At 37.3% G+C, this 22,737-nt stretch overlaps 1 protein-coding gene across 2 annotated transcripts in view; it reads right to left on the reverse strand.

Moving 5' to 3' along the window:
• The window catches only part of LOC127108521 (E3 ubiquitin-protein ligase SINA-like 10), a 36,649-nt gene extending 18,858 nt beyond the window's left edge, over nucleotides 1-17,791 (reverse strand). Inside the window, exons 1-2 of one of the 2 annotated variants that reach the window (XM_051046006.1) lie at nucleotides 17,357-17,791; nucleotides 15,772-16,265 (exon numbers count right to left, since the gene is read on the reverse strand). In XM_051046006.1, coding sequence (XP_050901963.1) covers nucleotides 15,772-16,265; nucleotides 17,357-17,668 — 806 coding nt within the window. In that variant the 5' untranslated portion in view covers nucleotides 17,669-17,791. Of the gene's footprint in view, nucleotides 1-15,312; nucleotides 16,266-17,356 lie in introns of those variants that run through there. The other variant, XM_051046005.1, reaches the window with a different exon arrangement.
• Between the last annotated feature and the right edge of the window lie 4,946 nt (nucleotides 17,792-22,737).

Here is a 22,737-nt window from a genome sequence, read left to right on the forward strand (position 1 = left end):
ATTCTGGTTACGACGTCTGCCTGAGCAAAATGATTCTGGCCAACCTCTACAAATCTTTGAATGATGGTGTCGCTCAACTTAAAAGTCTGGGAGGAAAAGGAAATATCCTCCTTTCTGGTCCTTTCTGGTTGTTGTAACTTTGGCTAAACGCCACCTTCGAGGCAAGTCTTCCTAACAAGAGCCTCGTCAACGAAGAAGCTGAGGAAGTAAAAAATAGAAGGGTCGGAGGAATCCGTTGGGCTCAACTAACCCCAAGCGATAAAGGGAAATCCCTTCGATCGACATTTATGAGCTATGTCATGATGTTTGCAAAACATCATGAGTTCACGTCGAACATGGCCCATTTCGCAGCCAGAAAATACAGTCCAGAATGGTTCACGAGACCTTTCCCATCTCCCACCAAAAACCAAGAAACATAGTCCCTTTTAGTTTGGGAAGCCTTTCTAACTCTAAAACTAATAACCCTTAGGTTAAATCCATCAAAGAGTCAGGTCACCCTGATTGTTTATCAGCCCAATCTCGTGGCTCGATATTTTGGGTTGATTCAGGTTCTCCCAAAATGTCTTTACGACAAAAAAAAAGCACCTTCCTTCTATATAACGTAAATCACATCGAAGCCACCGCTCTCAAACAAATAGCTCGATACACTGGCAAAACACGCTTTACCCCAGTTAGCTTCGAGCCGAGCTTCCTTTGCACTCTAGAATTTGGGAAATGGTGGTCACAATATTATGCTGAAGAGTTTTATGATGCTCCTTCGTTCACTTAGCACATTAATAAAACTTTCCTCTCTATGCATGAAAAATTCAAGAAAGGTACTTACACCCACATCAAAGAAATTTAGGCATTCCAAAACTATTTTGAAACTGCCTATAGGCCCGATGATCTTAGTCGAACCGTCTGCAAGGCAGATGTCACGCTGAAGGATTTTTTTTAAAGAAAATGGAGAACTTAAAAATCCCTTTGTACGTTCCACTTAAGAAACGATACGAAACGACTTTCAAAATGTATCCTCTTAAATTTCCTCGACTGTCAAATGCTTATTTTGGAGTGGCCATTGCCTCTTCATTCCCAGACTGGTTCATCTGTGGGGATTCTATAAAAATCCTTCAACAACAATCACAGAAAAAGGCCCAATGGGTGGTTGCGACTAAGCACACTTTCGACAGTTTCAAAGGGCATCTTCATATAGGGATCGAAGATGTTCACATCAAATCAAATATATATATGAAGGTGTGGAGTGGGAGGCCTTTTGAATCACATCTCTATATTAGGATATTTATTCTTGATTATAATAATTGCTTTGTTTTTCCTTTTAGCTACCAGAGTTCCACCCAAAAAACCAACGGCCAAGAAGTTGGTCGAAGCAAAGGCTGAGGGAGGTAGCAAGACCATAAAGGCACATCTTTACTTTGCCCATTACTTTTTGTTATGTATAATGGTATTTCTAACACTTTGATATTTTTCATTCAGGTCTCTCGAAAGCCTCCCCCTACCCCTCAAAAATTCAAAATGAAAGAAGCTGAAGTCTACGTCGTGAGCGAAGATGATTAGTCTCCTGTTCTAGATCCAACTCTCAAGAAGAGGAAGAAGCAACCAAAAATTGCTGAAGCCTTGAGCCAGCCTCAGGAAAAAATTTCCAGAGTTATAAAACGACCTGCTGATCTTACCATTCTGGAGCCTAATCCTGAAGAGTTATCAAAGATAGCAGTAGTGCAGGTTCAAAGCGACAACTCCAGCCCTGGAGTCGAAAGAGACAAGGTAAAAGGATACATTACTTTGTTCTTTCGATTGATTGTCTTCTATAACTTTGACTAATTTAACTCTCGATTTTGACTTTCAGGGTGGTGCAAGCGCTACTACACAAACATCAGCCAAATCTTCTTATGTACCAGTCCTTCTCAATAGTGTTGGAGAACCCACCTACCTCCAACATCTGCAAGGGATTCAGAGAAAAGCTCAATGAGCTAAATTAACCAACCTATTGCTGAGGAGCGTGAGACTTCGCCACTCAAAATCACCACCCAATACTCCCATACCAATGGTTTTGATCATGAAAATGACTTAGGTAAAGAAACCCAAGCTGAAGTGAACAAAGATGATATGGTGGTGGATGAAGAAGTCCATGCTAGAAATGACTATGAAGGTGGCTCGCCTGATGTTGAAGGTACAAATAATGCTGCTCCGGGAGGTAATGACGACCAAGATGAGAAGATGGGGGAAGAAGAAGAAGAATACCAACCATTATTCCATGATGGACCTGGTGATGATGATGATGACCACGAGGAGGAAGATAACAATGGTGATGGGAACAAGGACGATAACGATGAGACAAATGAAGGACAGCCTTAGGGCTTAAGTATTGCCACTCCAACAGCTGATGCTATTCCTGAAGGCATCAAAGCTTCGACAGGAACAGCTCGGGGTCCCTCTTCAGAAAAACTAGCAGCCTTGAAGCAAAGTCAATCTCTCGAGTATTTGAAGGCTATACTGAGTAGAAGAGAGAACCCGTCTGAAAGAAGTCTTAACACCTCTACAACATCTGAGGATCAACCTTCGAGAAAACCTGTGGATGAGGCACTCTTGAAGATTAAAGAAAAAATCTTTAAGGATTATCTATTCCTACTTTTGATGGTTGATCCTTCTGCCCCCTTATCCTTGAAAACTCTCCTTAACCAAGTTAATTTATTATAAGCTTCTCCCGAGGTTGCCAACATCATCTTAGAGTTGGGCATTATGATCAAACAAGTTGTTGTTAATCATAGGCTATTACCCCAAATCACCAACGAAATTGAGAAGAAAGTTGGTGCTGAAGCAGCTGCTTGGGATACGACTACTGAATCGACTAACAAAGCAATGAAACTGGAGAAGACCAAAGAGAAAAATAGGGCGGAGATCGAAAGCCATGACAGTGACATTGCATCTTGGGAAGCGCAAATAAAGGAACTACATGCCAAAGTCTCTGAAGCCAAAAAGCGCAAAGGTGAGCTTTTAAAGTTTGATGACACTTCCATGGCTAAGGAGCTAGATTTTGGTATGGAGTTTGTCGAAAAGGCGCGAAAATTAGAGGCAGAGCTTGCGACTTTTCGTTCAAAAAGATCCCTATATGAGAAATGTCTGGAGCTTCACAAGGCAAAATATCTCCATATGAAGACTCGTCTCCCTTTTTAGCTTTAGTCACTTTTCTATTTATCTCTTCATGACTTTTGGTTTCAATTATACTAATTATTAGCCCTTTGGGCCTTTGTGATGAATTTAAGCCATGTTGGCAACATTTTTATTACCATGTTGGCTTCGACCAATTTGCATACAATTATCCGTTTATTATTTTTATCTCTTAGAGCGCTGGCTTATATTTTTTCAAATATTTTCCATTCACTCTTAAGATTCTTTTATCTTTATTAAGCTCCTCGATCTCATAAGTACCGTTAGAGAATACTTGCAAAATTTGAAAAGGACCTTCCCATTTGGGGGACCATTTCCATAAGGCCTTATCATTTCGATCCATTAGAAGGATCGCTTTCCAAACCAAGTCTTCAAGTGAAAACGTCTTAACTTTAACCTTTTTATTGTAAGATTTCTCTACTCTCTTCTTCTGCCTTTTCAATAATTCCAAGGCATTGAGTATCTCTTCATCTAGATCAACTGACTCATCTAGCATCATGTTCCAATATGATTCTGATGGAATTTCATGATGCCTCTGAATTCTTGTTGATTGTAGGTAAATCTCAATTGGTAAAACTACATCATGACCAAAGGTCAGTCGAAATGGGGTCGAATTAGTGGCTTCCTTGGGGGAGGTTCGACACGCCCGCAAAACCTGATCTAAAGTCTTATGCCGATTTCTAGGCCTCATCCCCATATTTTTCTTAATCAAACTAATTACCACCTTATTCGTTGCTTCGACCTGACCATTAGCCTGAGCATAATATGGCGTAGAAGTTAATAATTTGAAACCCATTTCCTTAGCAAATTCTTGCATTTTCCGACCAGTAAATATTGATCCTTGATCTATTATGACGGTCTCTGGGATTCCAAATCTACAAAATAATGTGTTTCTGGATAAATTTGATCACATCTTCTTGGTCTACATTTGGCAAGGGTATAGCTTCGATCCATTTTGTAAAGTAATCAATGCCAACCAAAATATACCTCTGATTTTTAGATGATGGTGGTCGAATTTCTCCAACCAAATCTAAAGCCCAACCTCTAAAAGGCCAAGATTTGACTATAGAATGCAGTTTGCTTACAGGGACATGTTGTATGTCTGCATGTACCTGACACTCTTGGCATCCTTTGGAGAATTCAATGCAGTCTTTTAACATGGTAGGCCAGTACATCCGTTGGAGAAATAATAACCATTTCATCTTATGGCCAACCTGGTGTGCCTCACATGCCCCACTATGGACAGTTGAAAGGGCTAGATATTGCTCTGATTCACTAAGACATTTGAGTAAAACTCCCTCAGGAGTCTTTTTGAATAGTTCAATATCCAAAATAACATAACTTAAAGCTCGATACCTGGTTTTCCGTTCGGTAGACGCTGTCGGATTCTGTAAATACTCCACTATTGGTTTTCTCCAATCCTCGTCTGTCAGGATATCTACTACCAATATTTCGAAGCTCCTTTTATCGGCGTATCCCAGCTTTGTCGTTTCCAAGTCTGATAGGGCTAATCTAGTCGACACAACTCTTCCTCTGACTTCATTGCAATTTCTCTTTTAAAATTTTATACCCATATGCAATTTGAGCCAAGTCGTTAGCCACTTGATTTTCCAATCGAGGTATGTGTAGAATACTAACCATCTCGAATATTCTTAATAATCGATTGGCCATTATGAAATACATGATGAGATTCTCTTTAACACATTTGTACTCTTTTGTTATCTAATTTATAACTAACTCCGAGTCACCCATTATTTCGACTCGAGTTGCCCCCAATTCCAACAATATCTCAAGTCCGGCTATTAAAGCTTCATATCCAGCCTCATTGTTCGAGCAAAGCCCTTCCATTTTGTAATTGAATTTTGTTGGAATTTTATTAGGAGAAATAATTAGAACTCCTATGCATGTTCCATCTTTGTGACTAGACCCATCGAAGTACAACTTCCATGGCTCTACTTCGAGATAGTTCAATGTGTTTTCAATTATGGAGTGGTTGACTATAAAGTCTACTACCATTTGCCCCTTAACAACTTTTAATAGCATGTAAGTTAGGGAATATTCAGTTAAAGCTATTGCCCATTTTCCAATTTGACTATGAAAAATTGGCTTAGACAACAAATGTTTAATAACATCAAAATGAGATGAAACATAAACATCAACAGGTTTTATATAATGCTTCAACTTCGTACATGAAAAATACAAGCATAAACACAAATTTTCAACTATGTTATACCTAGTTTTTGCATCATTTAAGACCCTACTGAGGTAGTAAATGGCTTTTTCGACACTATTATCATCCTCTTGAGCCAACATGCTCCCTAAAATCTTGTCGGATGCAGATATGTATAACCTCATACTCCTATTCCTGCAATGCGGTGTCAGAATTGGCGGATGACTTTGGTATTCTTTGATTTTGTCGAAAGCTTCTTGCTGAGCTTGCCCCCATTCGAATCCTTCCTTGTTGAGTCGAAGCAAAGATGAGAAGGCTTGCGTTTGAGTTTCGAGATGAATCTCCTCAAGAAATTGATCTTGCCTAGCAATGATTGCAATTCCTTCTTAGTTGATGGTTCTTTCGCCTCCATTATGGCCTTGGTCTTATTCTGGTTTATTTTGATTCCTTTTTTATGGACCACAAAGCCTAAGAAGTCTTTCGCTTGCACACAAAAAGCACATTTGAGAGGGTTCATTTTCAGACCATGTCTTCTCATCCTTTCAAAAGACAGCCGAAGATGGTTTATATGGCTCTTCCCTGAAACAGACTTAACAACAATATCATCAATGTAAATTTGCATAAAAGTCTCTATGAAATCATGGAAGATCAAATTCATTTCTCTTTGGTATGTTGCCCCAACATTTTTCAGACCAAAAGGCATCACTACCCATTTATAGGTGCCTAAGGCTCTAGGGCATCGAAACGTTGTTTTTGGGACATCCTCTTCAGCAATGAATATCTGATTATATCTAGAATATCCATAAAGCATGTTGAGATACTCATGGCCCGTGGTAGAATCGACTAACATATCCGCCACGGGCATTGAATATTCATCATTTGGGGTTGCAGTATTTAAGTCTCTAAAATCTATGCAAACCCTCAAAGTACCATTTTTCTTAATGACAAGTACATTATTTGCCAACCATTCGACTTACCTGGTGGTACGGATGAATTTGCAACGAAGAAGCCTTTCGACCTCCTCTTTGATCTTTGAGAGAATTACAGGTGCAAATCGCCTTGGATTCTACTTGATGGTCTTTTTCCCAAGCTTGATGGACAACCTTAATTCGACCAGATCTCTGCTCAAACCAAGCATCTCATCGTAATCCCATGCAAAACAGTCCTTAAACTCCTTCAGTAGTTGGATCACTTTGACTTTGAGTTAAGGGCTGATATTGGCACTGATGTAAGTTGGCCTTTTTGTCATCCCCTCTCCTAAGTAGATTTATTCAAGTGGATCTTGAGCTAGAATCTTAATGTTTGTTACCAGCGGATCTTTCTCGAATTCCAAAGGCTCGTCATCATAGATGGTGTCATACCCCAAAATTTGCCCGTTAATCTTGCAAGACATTTTTCAAGGCACTCCAACTCATTTTTCAAGACATTGATCTTAAAGGAACAAAGACCCAACGCACAGGTGGCCAAATCCAGAAAATGACTTAAACTGGCTTGCTCGCTAGGCGAGCAAAATCCTTCGCCTAGCGAACTCTTCGCTGCACCACTCGCCTAGCGAAGCTTGCGAATACCAGAAATTTTGGGCTTCATTCTGAGCCCATTAGGTCACAAAAACTATTATAAATACCAGAACTTCATACATAGAAAGGGATATACGGGGATAGGGACAGACGGTGGAGAGAGAGGGAACAAGCAAACCCTAACAGAGGCAACCGGAAAAACCCTGGAGGCTAACCAAGAGAATTCAGAACAACCCTAAAGGAAACCCTGAAGGAAACTCATCTGCACAAAGGTTACCTCCGCCTAACTCAATCCGACACCAACCCTAAGAGTGATCTGCCAATTCAACATTGCAATTCAATTGCAAACAGGTTTGCACTACCACTACCGCTTTATGCTCCCAATTTACATGTGGCATTATGATTGAATTTATAAATGTATCTTAGGTTTTGCATGTGGATTTAAGTATGCATGGATGTCTAACCATGTAATTTCTGTAATGGATGCCATAGGGTTTGGAGCTTGCTGAAATCGTACTGTTATTAAACTCAAAACCCGCAGCCATTCGCTAGCACATCGCTAAGCGAACATGTAGCGAGTGTTCGCCAAGCCTTCGCTAGGCGAGGCAGTAGCGAACATGACAGTCGCTGATTTTTTTCCGTTCTGTTCTGTGCTTATCTGACATGTTCTATCATAGCTATGTATTATTTGCCTGACATTATTACTGCTGCGATTCCTTTGTTCGGTGCAACTATTGATCGCACCCCATTTGGTATTCTGACCTGTTTGCTGAATTTTGTGAGGGCTCACATACTCCCGAAGAAGGTAGCTTGCTAGGTATTCCACTTTATTTGTGGGATACCCTTGTGGAGATTCATCCTAATTACCTAACTGATTACAAATGTTGCCTTTGAATATATGATCTTGGCCCTCTCTTTGTTGCCTTACGGTATTACGGTCATGTCCCGTGAATGTGGGGATACACTTAGCAAAGACCCTTCGGTTAAATCATCATAGTCCCTCGAATGTTGCATTCGAATACATGACTTTGTCCCTCGATGACCCTTCGTGGTAGCCTACGGTTAAATGATGATCGTCCCTTCGAATGCTAAGGTATCCTCACAAATGTTGCCTTCAATGACCAATCGATGACCCTACGATGTCCCTTTACATCCAAAGGACAAGACTACTTACTTCTCAATAGTAAGGACCGTTTTACCTTCATAAGGATAGGAAATACCCATAAAGACCTTGGGTAGGTATAACTCTTAAATGCTGACTCACAACTTAAAATACTGTTCACACCTTACACTTTGCAAAACATCTATTAGAAAATCACCACTTGGTATACATTCGTACTAGAATCATTGCCAAGTTATATTTTTCTAAACAACTTTCAAAATTAAACGAGATAAATACTTTGTATACATTCGTACAAGAATCATTACAAAGTTAAACTCTCTTTTCAAAACATTTTCTAAACAGTTCTCAAACACTTTTTCGGACAAGAAAAACATAAGTGATTAAGCAATTAAGAGCCCATGGATAACCATGGATACAAAGGGTGCTAACACCTTCCCTTTGTATAATGTACCTCCCTAACCCAAAATCTAATCAAGGTCTTTCCTGTTCTTTTCCGCCTTTCCTTATTGGATAAAAGAAAAGTCGGTGGCGACTCTTGCTATCCGCGACATTCGCTTTCCAAAGCAAAAACACAAAAGTCAGTTCATCGTATGACAGATGGCGTCGAGCCTCTGGTCTTGATCTTCACCTTGAACCTTATCATGTGGTTCTAGATCAAAGTCTTTACCAAGACCTCTTTGGTGAAGTTCCTTGTTGGCTTCGACAACCATGTGTTTGTCTTCAGCCTCCAAGGTCGCTTGCTGTTTGTTTTAGGCTATGTAAGCTGAAATTATTTTTAGTGCTTTGAACTCAGTCATCATCACCGAATTCGCTTCCCCAACCTGTTGGGTCGACTCCTGACGTTCCTATGTACCCAAAATCATCTTCGCCCACCACCTCATGATCCCATTGAAAACCATTGGTGGGGTGTAGATATAAAGAGTGGTATGCATTGTCGTCTGGAGTGAATGCAAAGTTGGCCGGATCGCATGGAGAAATATTGGCCAAGTGTTTGTCAAACTGGCGTCTGTCAACATGATTGATTGGAGTCTTGAAGTAGCCTTGGTCTACTTCTACGTTCTCCACAATACCTTCTGGCCACCAGATGGTGATTCTTTGGTGCATGGAGGATGGTACAGCTCCTACTCCATGTATCCATTCGCGTCCAAGTAGCAAGTTATAGTTGACATTTATCTCCACAATCATGAACATCGTTGATCTGGTGACAGTTCCCATTGTTAGCTCGACCTGGATTACCCCGAGGGTGGTACCCACCTTTCTTTCATAGTTGGAAAGTATCGAATTATGGGGCTTGGTATCTGTGTCATATTTACCTATTCTCCTCAAAATGTGATGCGGTATCAGGTTCACCGTTGCGCCACAATCTACCCAAATCTTATTAATTGGGACGTCTTCGACCTTCCCAATAATAAAAAGAGACTTGAGATGACTCTTCATAGCCTCATCTATTCGTTCGAAGAAAGCATTTTGTTCCTCCACGCAACCATTGTTCATTACGTAATGTCACACTGGTTTATGAGCGGCCATTTCCATTTCTGTGATGTTGTCAGTATCCTCGACCTCATTTATCTGGTCGAATTCTCTGGGTAGCACTAATACCATATTAACTATGATATCCAACGAAGGCTCTGACCCAGAGTCGAAATCATCTGTGAGCATTTCGTCTTCCGCTACCGCTCAATCATTCTTTTCTTTGGTCGCCTCTGCTTGAGTGGCAGGCTTTCTCTCGACAAGTCTTAAATCCTCTTTCTCCTTCTTTCTGGAAGGTACGTTGGTGCTGGATTCAACGTTTTATTTTTCCCTAACCTCCCTCTACGCCTTCCTCCTTCTCTGTTCCCTTCTCCATTGGGACCTTGTCATGGGATTCTACCCCTTGTAGTTCTCAGAGATGTAGGTTGCTTTTCTGGAAGCCTGGAATTCTTTACAGTAGGCCAACGACGAACCTCTGTCTACTTTGAAGTTCTGCCATTTTCCCTGGCCACGCTTTCTGTCGTCGGCTGGCTTCACCCATTTTCCGTTGGAAGCCTCTGCGATGGGTTTGAAGGAGATAGGTTTGGCAGTAGGACCCATTTGTCTTGTCCTATCAAGATTCACCAGAGTTTTGCTTGGGTCGAAATACCTCCTTGGATCGAAAGCTCTTCTAAGCTCAAAAGCCTGTTGGTTCTAAGGGGCTCTCTGATCCCATTTGTCTTTTTCCTTCATGACTCCCTCAAGATTGTGCGCCACTTTCTTGTCCAACACGGCACTGCATCGAGGGCATGACATGACTTCTGATTTTTTCCTCTAGCACCTATGGAGGAAGTCCATTAGAGTCTCATATTCTTTTGGGAAGGCCAATTTGTTGTATTCTTCTTATCGACGCTCGTTGTCAACTTCCATGGGGGTTTTCTGCGAGACTTCGATCATGTTGACCTCCATGTTGACACTTCAGTGATGCCTAGATTATGGAATTTCATTTGAAGGCCTTTAGCAACCTTATCCATTTGTATGAAACTATCAACAGTCTCTTTGGTCACCATCATCAAATTGGAATATTTAGTGACTCCAGGGTCGAAACCGTCAGTGGTTTCGTTGGTGAAGCTTTCAGCAGCCTCCTAAGCAAAATTCTTGAGGAACTCCTGGTCGAGGTACTCAGAGACCCTGACCATGATAGCCTTGTTAACAAAGTCCTCAGTAACTTCGGCCATGTTGATGGTGTTGTTGAAGTCATCAGTAACTTCGACCATATTTACATCATTTGGCTCTATGTAGTGAGCGTTAGCTACTTGTAGAGAGTCAGAGTCAATCTTCATTTGGCTCTTGGGTTTCTCTCTGAATTTGAGTCTTCCCTCCTGAATAGCATTTTGGACAAGATCCCTGAAAAGAAAACATTGAGACGTTTTATGACCCAGAAAATTATGGTACTTACAAAAACCTATTTTCTTTCTTTGTTCTAAAGGAGGCATTTTAGCACCAGGAGACATTATCATTTTTCCATCCTTAACTAACAAATCGAAGATTTCGTCGCATTTTGTAACGTCGAACGTGTAAGTTTTCTTAGGAAATTTATCATTCTTTTCTGGATCGATGGGGTTTTTCCATTCAAATGGGCTAAGACCTTACAGGAATAGGGAGAGCCTTATTTTAGTTCAGCAAGGTCGATCTCGCTTTCGTCAAGCTCGAAGGCTCATCATATGGTCCTTCGTTATCTTCATTAAATTCGACGTAGGCTACTCTCTTATTCCTATTTTCTCTAGCTTTTTCTTCCTTCAAACACTCTAGTTGTCGAACCCTATCAGCTAGTTGGGCCATATCCCTCAAGTATTGGGTGTCCAATTTCTTCCTAATGGAATAATCAAGGCCCCCTGCGACCATTTCGACCAACTCGTGTTCTGGCACTTGCATAAAACATTTGGCTTTTAGTAAACAGAATCTATTCAGATAGTCATCAATAGGCTCAGTAAACTTTCGTTTGATACTAGCCAACTCTTTTAGACTAATCTTCGTTTGCACCATGTAAAAATGCTCATGGAGCATTCTTTCCAACTGAGTCCAAGTGTGGATCGAATTTTGTGACAAGGTTGTAAACCACGTGAAGGCATTCTTTGTGAGAGAACTTGGAAAGTACTTTATCCTAAGGTTTTCGTTGTTCGAAATTTCTCCTGCCTCTATTAAATACCTAGCCATATGTTCGACAGTGGATTCAGTAGTATCCCCATAAAACTTAGTGAATTTAGGGACCTTCCATCTAGGGGGTAAGTCCGACTGGAGGATATACTCTAAGAGTGGTGACGTATAGTTTGGCCTTCGAAGGCCAAAGTTTTCTCTGTTTAGAGCCATGATTTTTTCGACCATAGCTTCCAGATTATTATCTGTTGCCATATCATCATGTCGAATTTGTTGTACGATGTTATCAACATTCTGATTCCTATTTACCAATACTACCCTTGGTTCTCCCTCTATTGGGACTCGTGGTTGGTTTCTAGGGGGTTCGACCCTATGTTGTTCGACCGCTCCTCCCAGGTTTTCCACTTTCGCCCTAGGTGTGTCTCTTTGGTTATGTTGAAGTTGGTTAATGGTGAGATCCTCCTCGAAGGTTACCCCTTGGTTTTCTACCATATACTCTCTCTATGGATGTCGGGGAGGCTGAGGCACACCAAAGAAATTCGCCAGACGCGTCATCTGCGCTGCCATTTGTTGGTTGGTCTGAGTAGTATTTTGGATTAGAGGATTAAGGATTGTCCCTATAGTTTGGGCCAACATCTGGATCATGTCATGGTTACTCTCATCCATTTGCTGTCTAATGACTGCAGCAGAGTTATTCATCAAGTTTGGCATGTGGATAGAATATCCCATTCCTAAAGGCTGGCTATTTCGACCCATGTTTACCCCATAATCTGATCCCTGTAACGGCGAAGTCATCAAAGTTTCTGAAAATATTGGAGAGGCGCTTTGTAAGTTTACCATCATCGAAGTTGGCATTTCGTAGGGTTGATCTCGACCACTTAACGACATCGAAAACCCAGGAGGCATAAAAGGTCTAAACACAAAAGTCCCTATTGGTGGGGGAGTTTGTGGAGGGGCCCTTGGCCTAGTAAAATTCGGGATAGGCTCAGTGTGGGCAATCGAATGCGTAGGCATCGAACTTGTCATTGACGCTATAGGTTCAGAAACGGTTGCTAGAACTGTTCGTCCCCCCGTCGAAGGAACTGGGGGTGGTTCTCCATTATTAGTTGACATATTCTGAGGGTTCGCACTATTTGGCTGGTTTGAATTTGTCATTCCCCTCGTGTATCTTCCCCTTTCTCTATCTTCGTTGGTGGTGGTTACTTTACCACTTCTTAATAACATACAATAAACTTTTCAAAAAGGAGAAAAATGATTGAACGACAAGAACTAATAAAATGAAGAAAAAAATACTTTTTTTTCAAAACAGTTAGCAATGTCCCACTAGGCGTGCCAATTTGTTTACCGTGAAAATTGGTAAACAACCGTTGATCTTCCAAATTAAAATATATTGGTTACTTACATGATCGATCAGATTGATCCTAGGACATGTGCTAATTATTTTTAGGGTGAAGTCTAATGAATGATAAACACTTCGATAATGTTCATACTTAAAATAACTTGTTAAAGAATGTAAAGGAAAAATAACGCAAAGAAGGCAAGGAAAGTGTTGGAAAGTAAATGGCGATGAAGATAAATTTCTAAAAAGAAAAGATTGATTAAATTGCTTTAAATAAAAACATGGTGCAATATCAATCGTACATTTTTCTCAATTTACACTTTCTCTACACACGGATACTTTGGGCAAGTTGATAAATTTGTACACACTTGAACACACACACGGTCCTAACACTAAGACCTCCTATTTATACCAATCGAAATAACTGCTTCCAACAGCCTATTCATCTGGTTGAGACAAGTGGCGCTCTGCATGTATGTAATTGTCCACTACGCCCCACATATATCCTTGGCAGTTAGATAAGAACAAATAATTCTCTCCCTCATTTGAATTCAAATCCTTTGTCGAACTATCATCAGTGACGCTTTTGCCGAAAACATCTCCAAACTGCTAGAAATATTTCTAAGTCCACACCGCATCAAGGTATCTTCTACTGAAATTTCAAAATGTATAGTTTTGTCGAAACATTCAATTTCTTCACAGGAAACTTTATTTCCTTAATTAATTCTCTTAATCCACATTAGACGTCGAAAGTGGGAGCTAACAATCACATAGACATGTTCCATATCAACTGAGAAGAAAGTTGGATGATAAGTCGAGTAAGATTATCCTAGTGGAATATCATTCGACTGGTGAATACAAACTGTTCAACCAAATGAACAAGCAAATCGTGATCAGCAGAGATGTGATCATAGATGGGTTTAAGGAGTGAGATTGGACTAAGAACATCTAGAAGGATTCAGTGAGAATCATGTGTGATGAACCAACTAATGAAGTTGTTAAAGATATGTTCGACAAACTATTAGAGAAGTTCGACAAGAAAGTGTCGAAGGTCAAATGAGCACAGACACACCTTTTATAACACATGAAGAAAATAAATTTGCATTTCGAAAATTCAAATGTTTATGGAACAGAAAACTAACATTTAATTATAAATTCAAATCTTAAATGTAACATTTTATTTAATATATATTGTATACTATTTATGCTTTATTAACGTTTACTATTAATCTGTTTATGTGCTACCAATACAATGACCAAGATGCAATGTATATAAAAGAAATAGAAAATTTGAAAAATATTTGTTGCGTGATTATGTTATTAGCAAATACGAATTTAATTACAGCATTGTATGCTCATTTAATATGTTATATTGTATGTTCATTTAATTACAACATCGAAATGAAGTAACTCAACATTTTATATGTTACATTAACATATATAATTGATTAAGTTTAATTTAAGTTTTTATTAAACCAAAAAATTATTATCGAAAAATTATAATATTGATAATCAAACTCTTATATCAATGGATAGAAAAATTTATATTTAAAATCTTATTATTATGATTATTCACTGTTTTAATTTCTATAAGAAACAATAAAGCATATCTATATTTATTATATATTTATTATAGTGATTTTTCTTGTGTTCAGAGTATGTCAAATGGCATAATAATTCATTATTTGATGCTTTGAAACAAAAATCTCGATTTTTATTATTTTAAATATTATAAGAGAAAAAAGACTATGCTGACCGTGTAAAATATTTTTACACTGTCAATCAATCAAAGACGTGTATCCCGCCAAATCATAAGTTTAATTTTAAAATACTGATATGACATGACAGAACGTTATAATTCTATTGGATGATGGTGTAAAAAAAATTTACACTGACAGTGCACTACCTTTAATCTCATATTATAAAATTGTTAAAAAATTTATTTAAATCAAATGAATCGAGACTAGAATCATGAACGAGGCACTTAGTCTCGTTTCTATTATTTGAAATATTATAAAATTGTTAGAAAATTTATTTAAATCAAATGAATCGAGACTAGAATTGTTAACGAATCACATTCCTTATAGTATTTCAAGCGTTCTGAAATTGCCTTAGAGTTTGTATGCAGGAATACCCAAGATTAGTTTGCACAAGACCGATAAAACTCGAATGTAGGAAAGATGAAATCTAAAATTTTGTATGAAGAGAATATAGTTTTCTATTATGTTTTTCTGAATCCAGAATATTCAAGCAACATTTCGTATTCTGCAACACTTCACAAAATAATGTCTATTTCTAAATTCAAAATACAAACCGTCTACTGCAACTCTTATTAGAACAATTCACAAATATTGACTATTTCTTAATTAAAAAATTAACTTTAACTTCTATATTTTCGGAACACACCTAAAATTATTAATTTTCGTAATAATTTACAACACAACAAACACTCAAAAGAAAAATTAGAATTTTAACATATTACATATTTACTTGATAACCTTGAAACTATAGTCAAATACAACAACAAAAGCATTTTTTTTTTCATTTCCCTACTCAAAACATCAGAATCTTTCTTGAGAGTTGTCAAATTCTACTGTGTCTGGCATTGAGAGAATGGTTCGATGTGATAAAATCCTGGAGTAAACAAATACATATAGCAATCATCAGAGTTGTAGCCCCTTTAGATCTTCAGCTATGGTTTAGTTGAGACTTTATACGAATATCCAATTTGAGTTGTCCAAAACCAAAATGATCTGATGGAATCAAAAGAAAGTTAGTTGTAGGAACACAGCCATTATTGTCTTGAATAGTCTTCATAGAAGATTGCAATATTAATGTGCTCCCCTGAGACCTAGCCAACACATCATAATGAATATCTTTTACCGATTTCGGGCCAAGGCAACTAACATGGACCATATTTCCCAGATCAACAAGGTTATTGTGAACGATAAATAGTCTTGCATCATTTTGATCTAGAAGAACAATTTCTTTCTGGCGAGTATTTAATGAGACAGATATAAATTTGTCGTACGAAAACTGTATTCCAAAGCCTACATGTCTATGGCTGAAGTGGAGAGCTAACTCTTTCGATGATGCAAGAAAGTCGCAACCTGTATGTGGACACTTACATGGTATGTATACACATTCCTTCTCGTGGCTAGTTTTCAAATTGCAACTAAACATATCTTTGCAGCCATATTTTGCATTCGGGCATGATATTTTAATCGATTCCAACAACTTCTCCACAGCACGGCAACGATTGTACCCAATGGGCATTAAGCACATGGGACATTTGTTCCTAAGTTCCCCACAACATTTAGAGCAAGCAATATGCCCATTCTCACACTGATTGTCATTTAATCACAAAGAAAGTTATCAAATTAGATCTTTCATCACACGGAACAGCAAACAAGACAGTTAAAGCATATACCCAGCATCATTGCAAAGTTAAACATTAAATCAAACACAAACATGTGATCAGCAACTTTGAGCACAAGGAATGCATAAAGTACATACTTTAGCAAGTTTTGAAGACAAAAGTCATCTTCACAACAAATTCGTCTACAGTTACACATCAGTAAAAACAGCTTATTTATAAGCAATTAAAAGTTTGAGACTATATGTCCTCATTCCTCAAGTTTTTTAAGAGTTTATTGCAGAAAATCATCTATATGGTTAGGAGACCCTTAATTATTTACCTATCCCTCCATGACAAAGTTAATTTCTTTTTTTTTGGTTAAAATTGAGGTGTAAGACTGCCACAAAAATTCATTCAACTGTAACAATGAAGAACTTTGCTTTCGAGGTTTATATCCTTCAAAGTTGTTTCTTTTGAACCCTCAATATACAAAATGAAGATAAACGTGTCTATAACAAATACCCCTGCCAACAAATTGACCCTCGCTCATCCACATTTCAAGCATAACAAATAACTCTATTAAGCTCATTACAAAAGGGAAAGCAAAGCATTGAAAAGTTCACAAGCATGGCCTTTAACAGGGGAGTTCAAATCACCAAAAAGACCCAAATCCAATGAACTTTTACTGTAAAATCACACCAGTGAACCTGCCATAACAATTTACCCTGAAATATTAAGGTATTGGGTTTGGGTTCATGGACCTGTCATTCGGGTAGAGCTGCTTACAAATGACTTACAATGAATGTGCAATTTTTCCTTTCTTTTTCAAAAGGGAACTTCTTCACCTACTTCTTAATTCACAATAGAATTACTAACCTAAATCACTACATCTAAAAACCACTTTTTTTATAGTTCCTAAATTCAAAAAAGCAGAAACCCAACTGAACTTTCAAGCTGCTAAATCTGAATCTAACATCAATTATCAGTTCACAAAATTCATAGACAAATAACAATCCTAAGAAAAAAAAATGCAAAATTCATAGTCCAGAGTAAAAAGAGGCTAAAATTGGAAACTGACCTGGAATATAGGAATTGTCAATGGTTCAGAGCAAATGAAGCAATCGAGAACGTCAGGGTCGGAAATGATGGCAGATACGTTCTTACCCAATTCCTTAGTTTGATCTACGTTGGATCCAGATGTTCTTTCGTTTGTGTCGTTTTCTAGGGTTCCAATTGGGGGATTTTCCATTTCGAAACCTTCTTGGGGTTGTTGATTTTCTTCTTCTCTTGTAGAAGCTGTTTCTTCTCCGTCGTCTACCCTCCGGCGCTTCTGGTTCGGGTTGCTAGGTCCTTCACCGTCGTCGCATCCACCGACGGAGAATGTCACCATCACTCTGTTCTTTGTGTCAGATATCAAACATTCATTTATAGGAAAACTGCTCTGGTTTTAACATAAAAAGATGCTTCTGGTTTTTTATGCAGTAAATTTAAGATAATTAGTACTTATATTAATTGTTTATTTCCATATTATTTATTGGTTTTTTAATTTTGTTGTTTTTTAGACAAAAGTTGGTGGGAAAATAATTGTGTACGGGCCTTCATGCTATTTATAAAGACAAAGGTGTCTTAAATGTTTGTCCAAATGAAGAAAATATAGGGATTTATGATTTGAAAAGAACATCATGGTTGAGTTTTTTCATTTTGGTTTTAAAAGTTAATTTAAAAGTGAAATATTTTTGGATAAAATTGTTAAGTTGATAATAAATAAATACAATTATGATTTAATATTATTTTTTATCATTGATTTAGAGTTTACTCTTAACTTAAAAAAAATTATTTTCATCTCTAAATTTATTAGGGAGTATCACATACTGTGGTTTTTGTGACATCTCAGTTGGCGGATGTGTTATCACCATCATATTTTTCTTTGATTTTCTTTATATATATATATATATATATATATATATATATATATATATATATATATATATATATATATATATATATATATATATATATATATATATATATATATATATGAATCATAAATTGAACTATGGCAAATATTTTCATCTAGGTATTCTCTATGTATTTGCCATAACCTTGAACGCTTAACCACTTATGTCTATTCTATGTATCACATATATTCATAATCGTAAGTGATTCGTGGGTTGATGTTCTTCACTTTATCTTGTCATTTCGATCGAATATACAAATGAGTTATGGCCATTGTTCTTCCATCACGAAATAATATGGTAAACATGAAGGTAAGAGTTATGAGAGTTTTGATTCCAAGGTTTATTCAAGTTCAGAGTTGCAATGGAGGCTCAATTATCGGCGTGAGGGATATTGTTGTTCTTCAAAGGACAACAACAATTAACAATTATGAAAAACAATTATGGAGATGTCCACACTTTAGGGTAAACATTCTAAAATCCTTCATCATTATGGATATTTCTAAAATAGAGCTTATTTTGTAACATTGGTAGTGTGGTTTCTGAATTCATACAGGGTTCTACTCAAACTGAGTGTGATTTCTTTGATTGATTCTATGAAGAAATGGAAAATGAGAATGATCATTTTATGATGAAGCAAAAAAGGAGGTTGAAATTTTTTTAAAAAGAAAATGAAGAGAAACGACATAATCTTGAAACACAAAGAGTCACAATTGAGGCACAAAAGCAAGAACTTGTAGATAAGTATGTTAACATAACCCATTTTCGTGAGGACCCACCCGAACCCACCACAAGTTTGACGGGGAAAATCCATTTTAATTGAGTTAAGGTTTGGATTTGCATTTTCTCCGATTACAAAATATGGGGATGTGTTAGTTAATGGGAACACTAGTACCCACCCCAAAATCACTCTGTTTATTTTATTATGTACTTTATTATTTAGTTTTTATAATTTAGAATTTTAAATATGCGGTCAATATTTTAAAATTTTGTTTTGTATTTATTATTTGAAATGTATGTATAAATTTTTTTGAGAATGTTTTATATTATTATTTATAATGTAATTTTATGTTAAAAAATGAATATTTCTATTAAAAAATTAATTCCACTATATGGATGGTGGCGTGATGGGGATACTCGAACTCAATTCGAACCAATTTAGGACGAGTTTGGGTTTTAATTCTCCATCCCTATTGGCGGAATGGAGAATGGAGATCGTTTGGACATTCAGGTTTGGGTTTGGGGGAGGTGAAAATCATCTCCGACTCGCCCCGTTACCATGCCTCCTTGTAGAACTTGTAGTGGGTCTAAAAAACACTATGAAGTTGAAGAAAATTTGAAAGACTTTAAGTTTTGTTGTTTTAGCTATTTTAATGTACAAGTTGTTTGTGTAAATTTAATGTTTAGGTTGTTTTATGCAGTTGAATTCAATATTATGGTTTATATTGTTTTATGTTGTTGAATTGCTTTTATGCGGTTGAATGTAATGTTATGTTGTAATATTATACAATTTAATTTAATTTAATGTTATGCAGTTAAATGTTATTTTTTATCGTCAAATTGTATTTTTAGTTTTACTATCAAACTGTATTTCTTAATTGTATTAGTTTAACCATAGTTTTGTCAAACAATATTTTTAATTTATACGGTCAAATTGTGTTCTTAATTGTACCAATTTAATTATATTAGAAACTAAGTAATTAGAATATTGTAACATTTATTAATATCCATTAAACATTTATTGACATTTAGTATCTAAAAAATATTCATTATCTTAACATGATCCAACATTTATTATCCAAAAAAATACAAAAATGGTCAATAACATTCATAAGCAAACAACATTTAGAATCCTACACCATTCATAAACCTACATTCTTAAATTAAGTGGACTTCTTTCTTAGGGTAATCCTCTTTGTTTGAGATTAACTGAGTCTTGTAGGAGGTCCAACAATTCTATATGACACTTAATCTTGTAATAGGACCTGAGGATACAACACTTGTTGATGGCCTCCTAACATTCAGTTTTAAAATTTATTTGCCTTTGCATGGCTTCCCTAAGTTGGCTATCTTGATTGAGTTGCTTGACTAGCCTTACTTGTTGAGTGGCTTGATTGGCAAGAGTTGCTTGAATTGGCCAACTGGTATGAGTTGCTTGACTAGTATGTGATGGTGGAACCTTACATGTATATATGTTATGGCCAATTTTTTTGCACCTACTGCACCTAACATTTAATCCTATCCTTCTCATTTTACGATCAGATCCATCAACTTCACCTTGCTCAATATTCCTTTTATTCTTTAGTCTTTTGGCATTTTTTATAGAGTGGTGTTTAAACATTAGGGTATTTTGTCTTAACCCACTTATTAAATCCATTTATATAATAAATGATAGAATTGTAGGTTGCTTGATACCCACACTTTTTGTATATTTCAAGAACGTAGTTCTTTCGTTTGAGAATCAAAAGTGGATGTTTCAGCTCCGCTTAGGAACTAGAAACATAAATAGTTGGATAAATTGTGATCTTGAACTTTGGATCTTATCTTATTTATGGTGGCGCGTTGTGGACCTGCATGGTTAGCACTCCAACATCCGAGTAAGTTCAAGATTCAAGATGAGTATAATAAAAATGGAGATCAAAGGTTGTACCTTGATCTTAGCATGTGAACTATTTTTATAATTTGGGCCGAATAGAGTGAATTTGAGATGGATTGGGCATTGGTCAATTGGGTTTTTGGTTGGTCCATAACAGTTTCCCCCAAGGCTTTGTAGGACACTAAAGGAGTCGAGGGAAGCCTTAAGTATCATTAGTCGGCCTCCATGTCGTGATCCGGTGTGAAATGAAGTTGAAACACTTGGAATTATTTTTTTGAAAAAATAATGGGGAATGTGTTCATTTAATGTGGTTCGATCATTGAAACGCTTTGTCACTCTTTCCTGACACGTGTAGTGACGTGACCAATTAGGGTATGACGCAGTTTATAGAATGCTTGAGTGCACTTGATTTGGCGTGTATTCATGAGTGGAAATCTAGTCATTGATCTTGTAATTCTTTTCCATAATTTATTTGATCCTTTCAGATGTTGTTTTTTTATAAATAGCGCAAATTGGGTATTTGGAAGTTTTTAGCAACCTTTAGTATTCAAAATTTTCAATTACTTAATAAAGAAAGATCTTCGTCCCTTATTCCTTAAGAGTATCACTAGAAGCGACTCAGTGCTTCCCTTAAAGCTTTCATTTTCTTTCATTCTTCCTGCTTCATCAATCCCCCATAATTACGTACTCTTCTACAATGGGGACCTTTTCTGCTTCTCATCTTAGTAGTGATCACATAGGACTAGAAATTATACCCACATCTGATGATTTTGGTTCATAAAGGGTATATGGGAATTCCTTGGAGGAAGAAACTTATTCTTCTTCTAGGTCGTTATACACCCTTATATCAGATGTTGGCGGATGAATAAATCGTGATGAGGTCCCCATAACCCCTCACGTCTTGTAAAAAGAGGAGATACGAGCCAATTTGCAAAGGAGAGAATGTGTTAGGGGTTTTATTCAGCTTCGTTTGCAAATAGAAGGTCATGACCCTAACAATGCTGATGTGTTAGAGCATTTGAATCTCTAAAGCCGGTCGGATGCATTAGAGTATGACTGGGTGGATACAAAAGTAGCATAGATTTCCTCGACTTTAAGTATTGAGGTCTCTATAGGTGATGCTCACATCATAGTCAGTGATCCTTTGGAGTGGTTGGTCCTTCTTGTGTCTGGGGAGAAGAGGATATGCAGTTCTTTTGATAATTGTGTGGTCCCATTTTACGAGTGCTTGTTTACAAGGATAAGACTTTGGCTACCTTTCTCTGAATTTGAGGTAGTCATCTGAAAATATCTATAAGTTACTCCATCCCAGCTTTATTCGGGATCATGGGCATACATAAGGGAATCTCAATTATATGTCGAGCACAAATATCAGAAGCCCTCTCTTATCTTATTTTTGATCTTTTTCGTCATAGGCGTACTTCCCTAGATAACTTTCATAATCAAGGGCTTATTTACTTTCATTCGGTCAATCATTGGTTCGACCCTTTTCCTCTAGACTAGAGCGACCTAATGGGGCATTTTTTTTATTGGTGAAGCCTTTCACCCTTATAGATCACCCTATTTTATGATATATCCTTGACGATTCTCCTTGTTTCTTTAGGGTTTTGTACCCAAAATTCTAGTACAAACTCCATTTTAATCGATTTCATCAATTCTAGTGCACCAAGTCGGGAACTCTTACTTTGGACGAGGTGACGATGAAGGAGGAAATGCAATCCTATTTTCAAGAGCTTGGCTACGAGAATAGGTTTGGCCCGATGAGGTGTCCTCCATCGAAGTGAGAAAAATGTGAATTGATACTTATGATATCTTGAATGCAGTTAGCTAAAAGGAGAGAAGGAATATTTTTGGTGAGAGCAGAGCCTTCATGTTTTTTTTACATGTGTGATTGCCTTTTGTAGATAG

The sequence above is a fragment of the Lathyrus oleraceus genome, chromosome 7, assembly GCF_024323335.1.
Source record: "Lathyrus oleraceus cultivar Zhongwan6 chromosome 7, CAAS_Psat_ZW6_1.0, whole genome shotgun sequence".
In the NCBI taxonomy this organism is placed as follows: domain Eukaryota; kingdom Viridiplantae; phylum Streptophyta; class Magnoliopsida; order Fabales; family Fabaceae; genus Lathyrus; species Lathyrus oleraceus.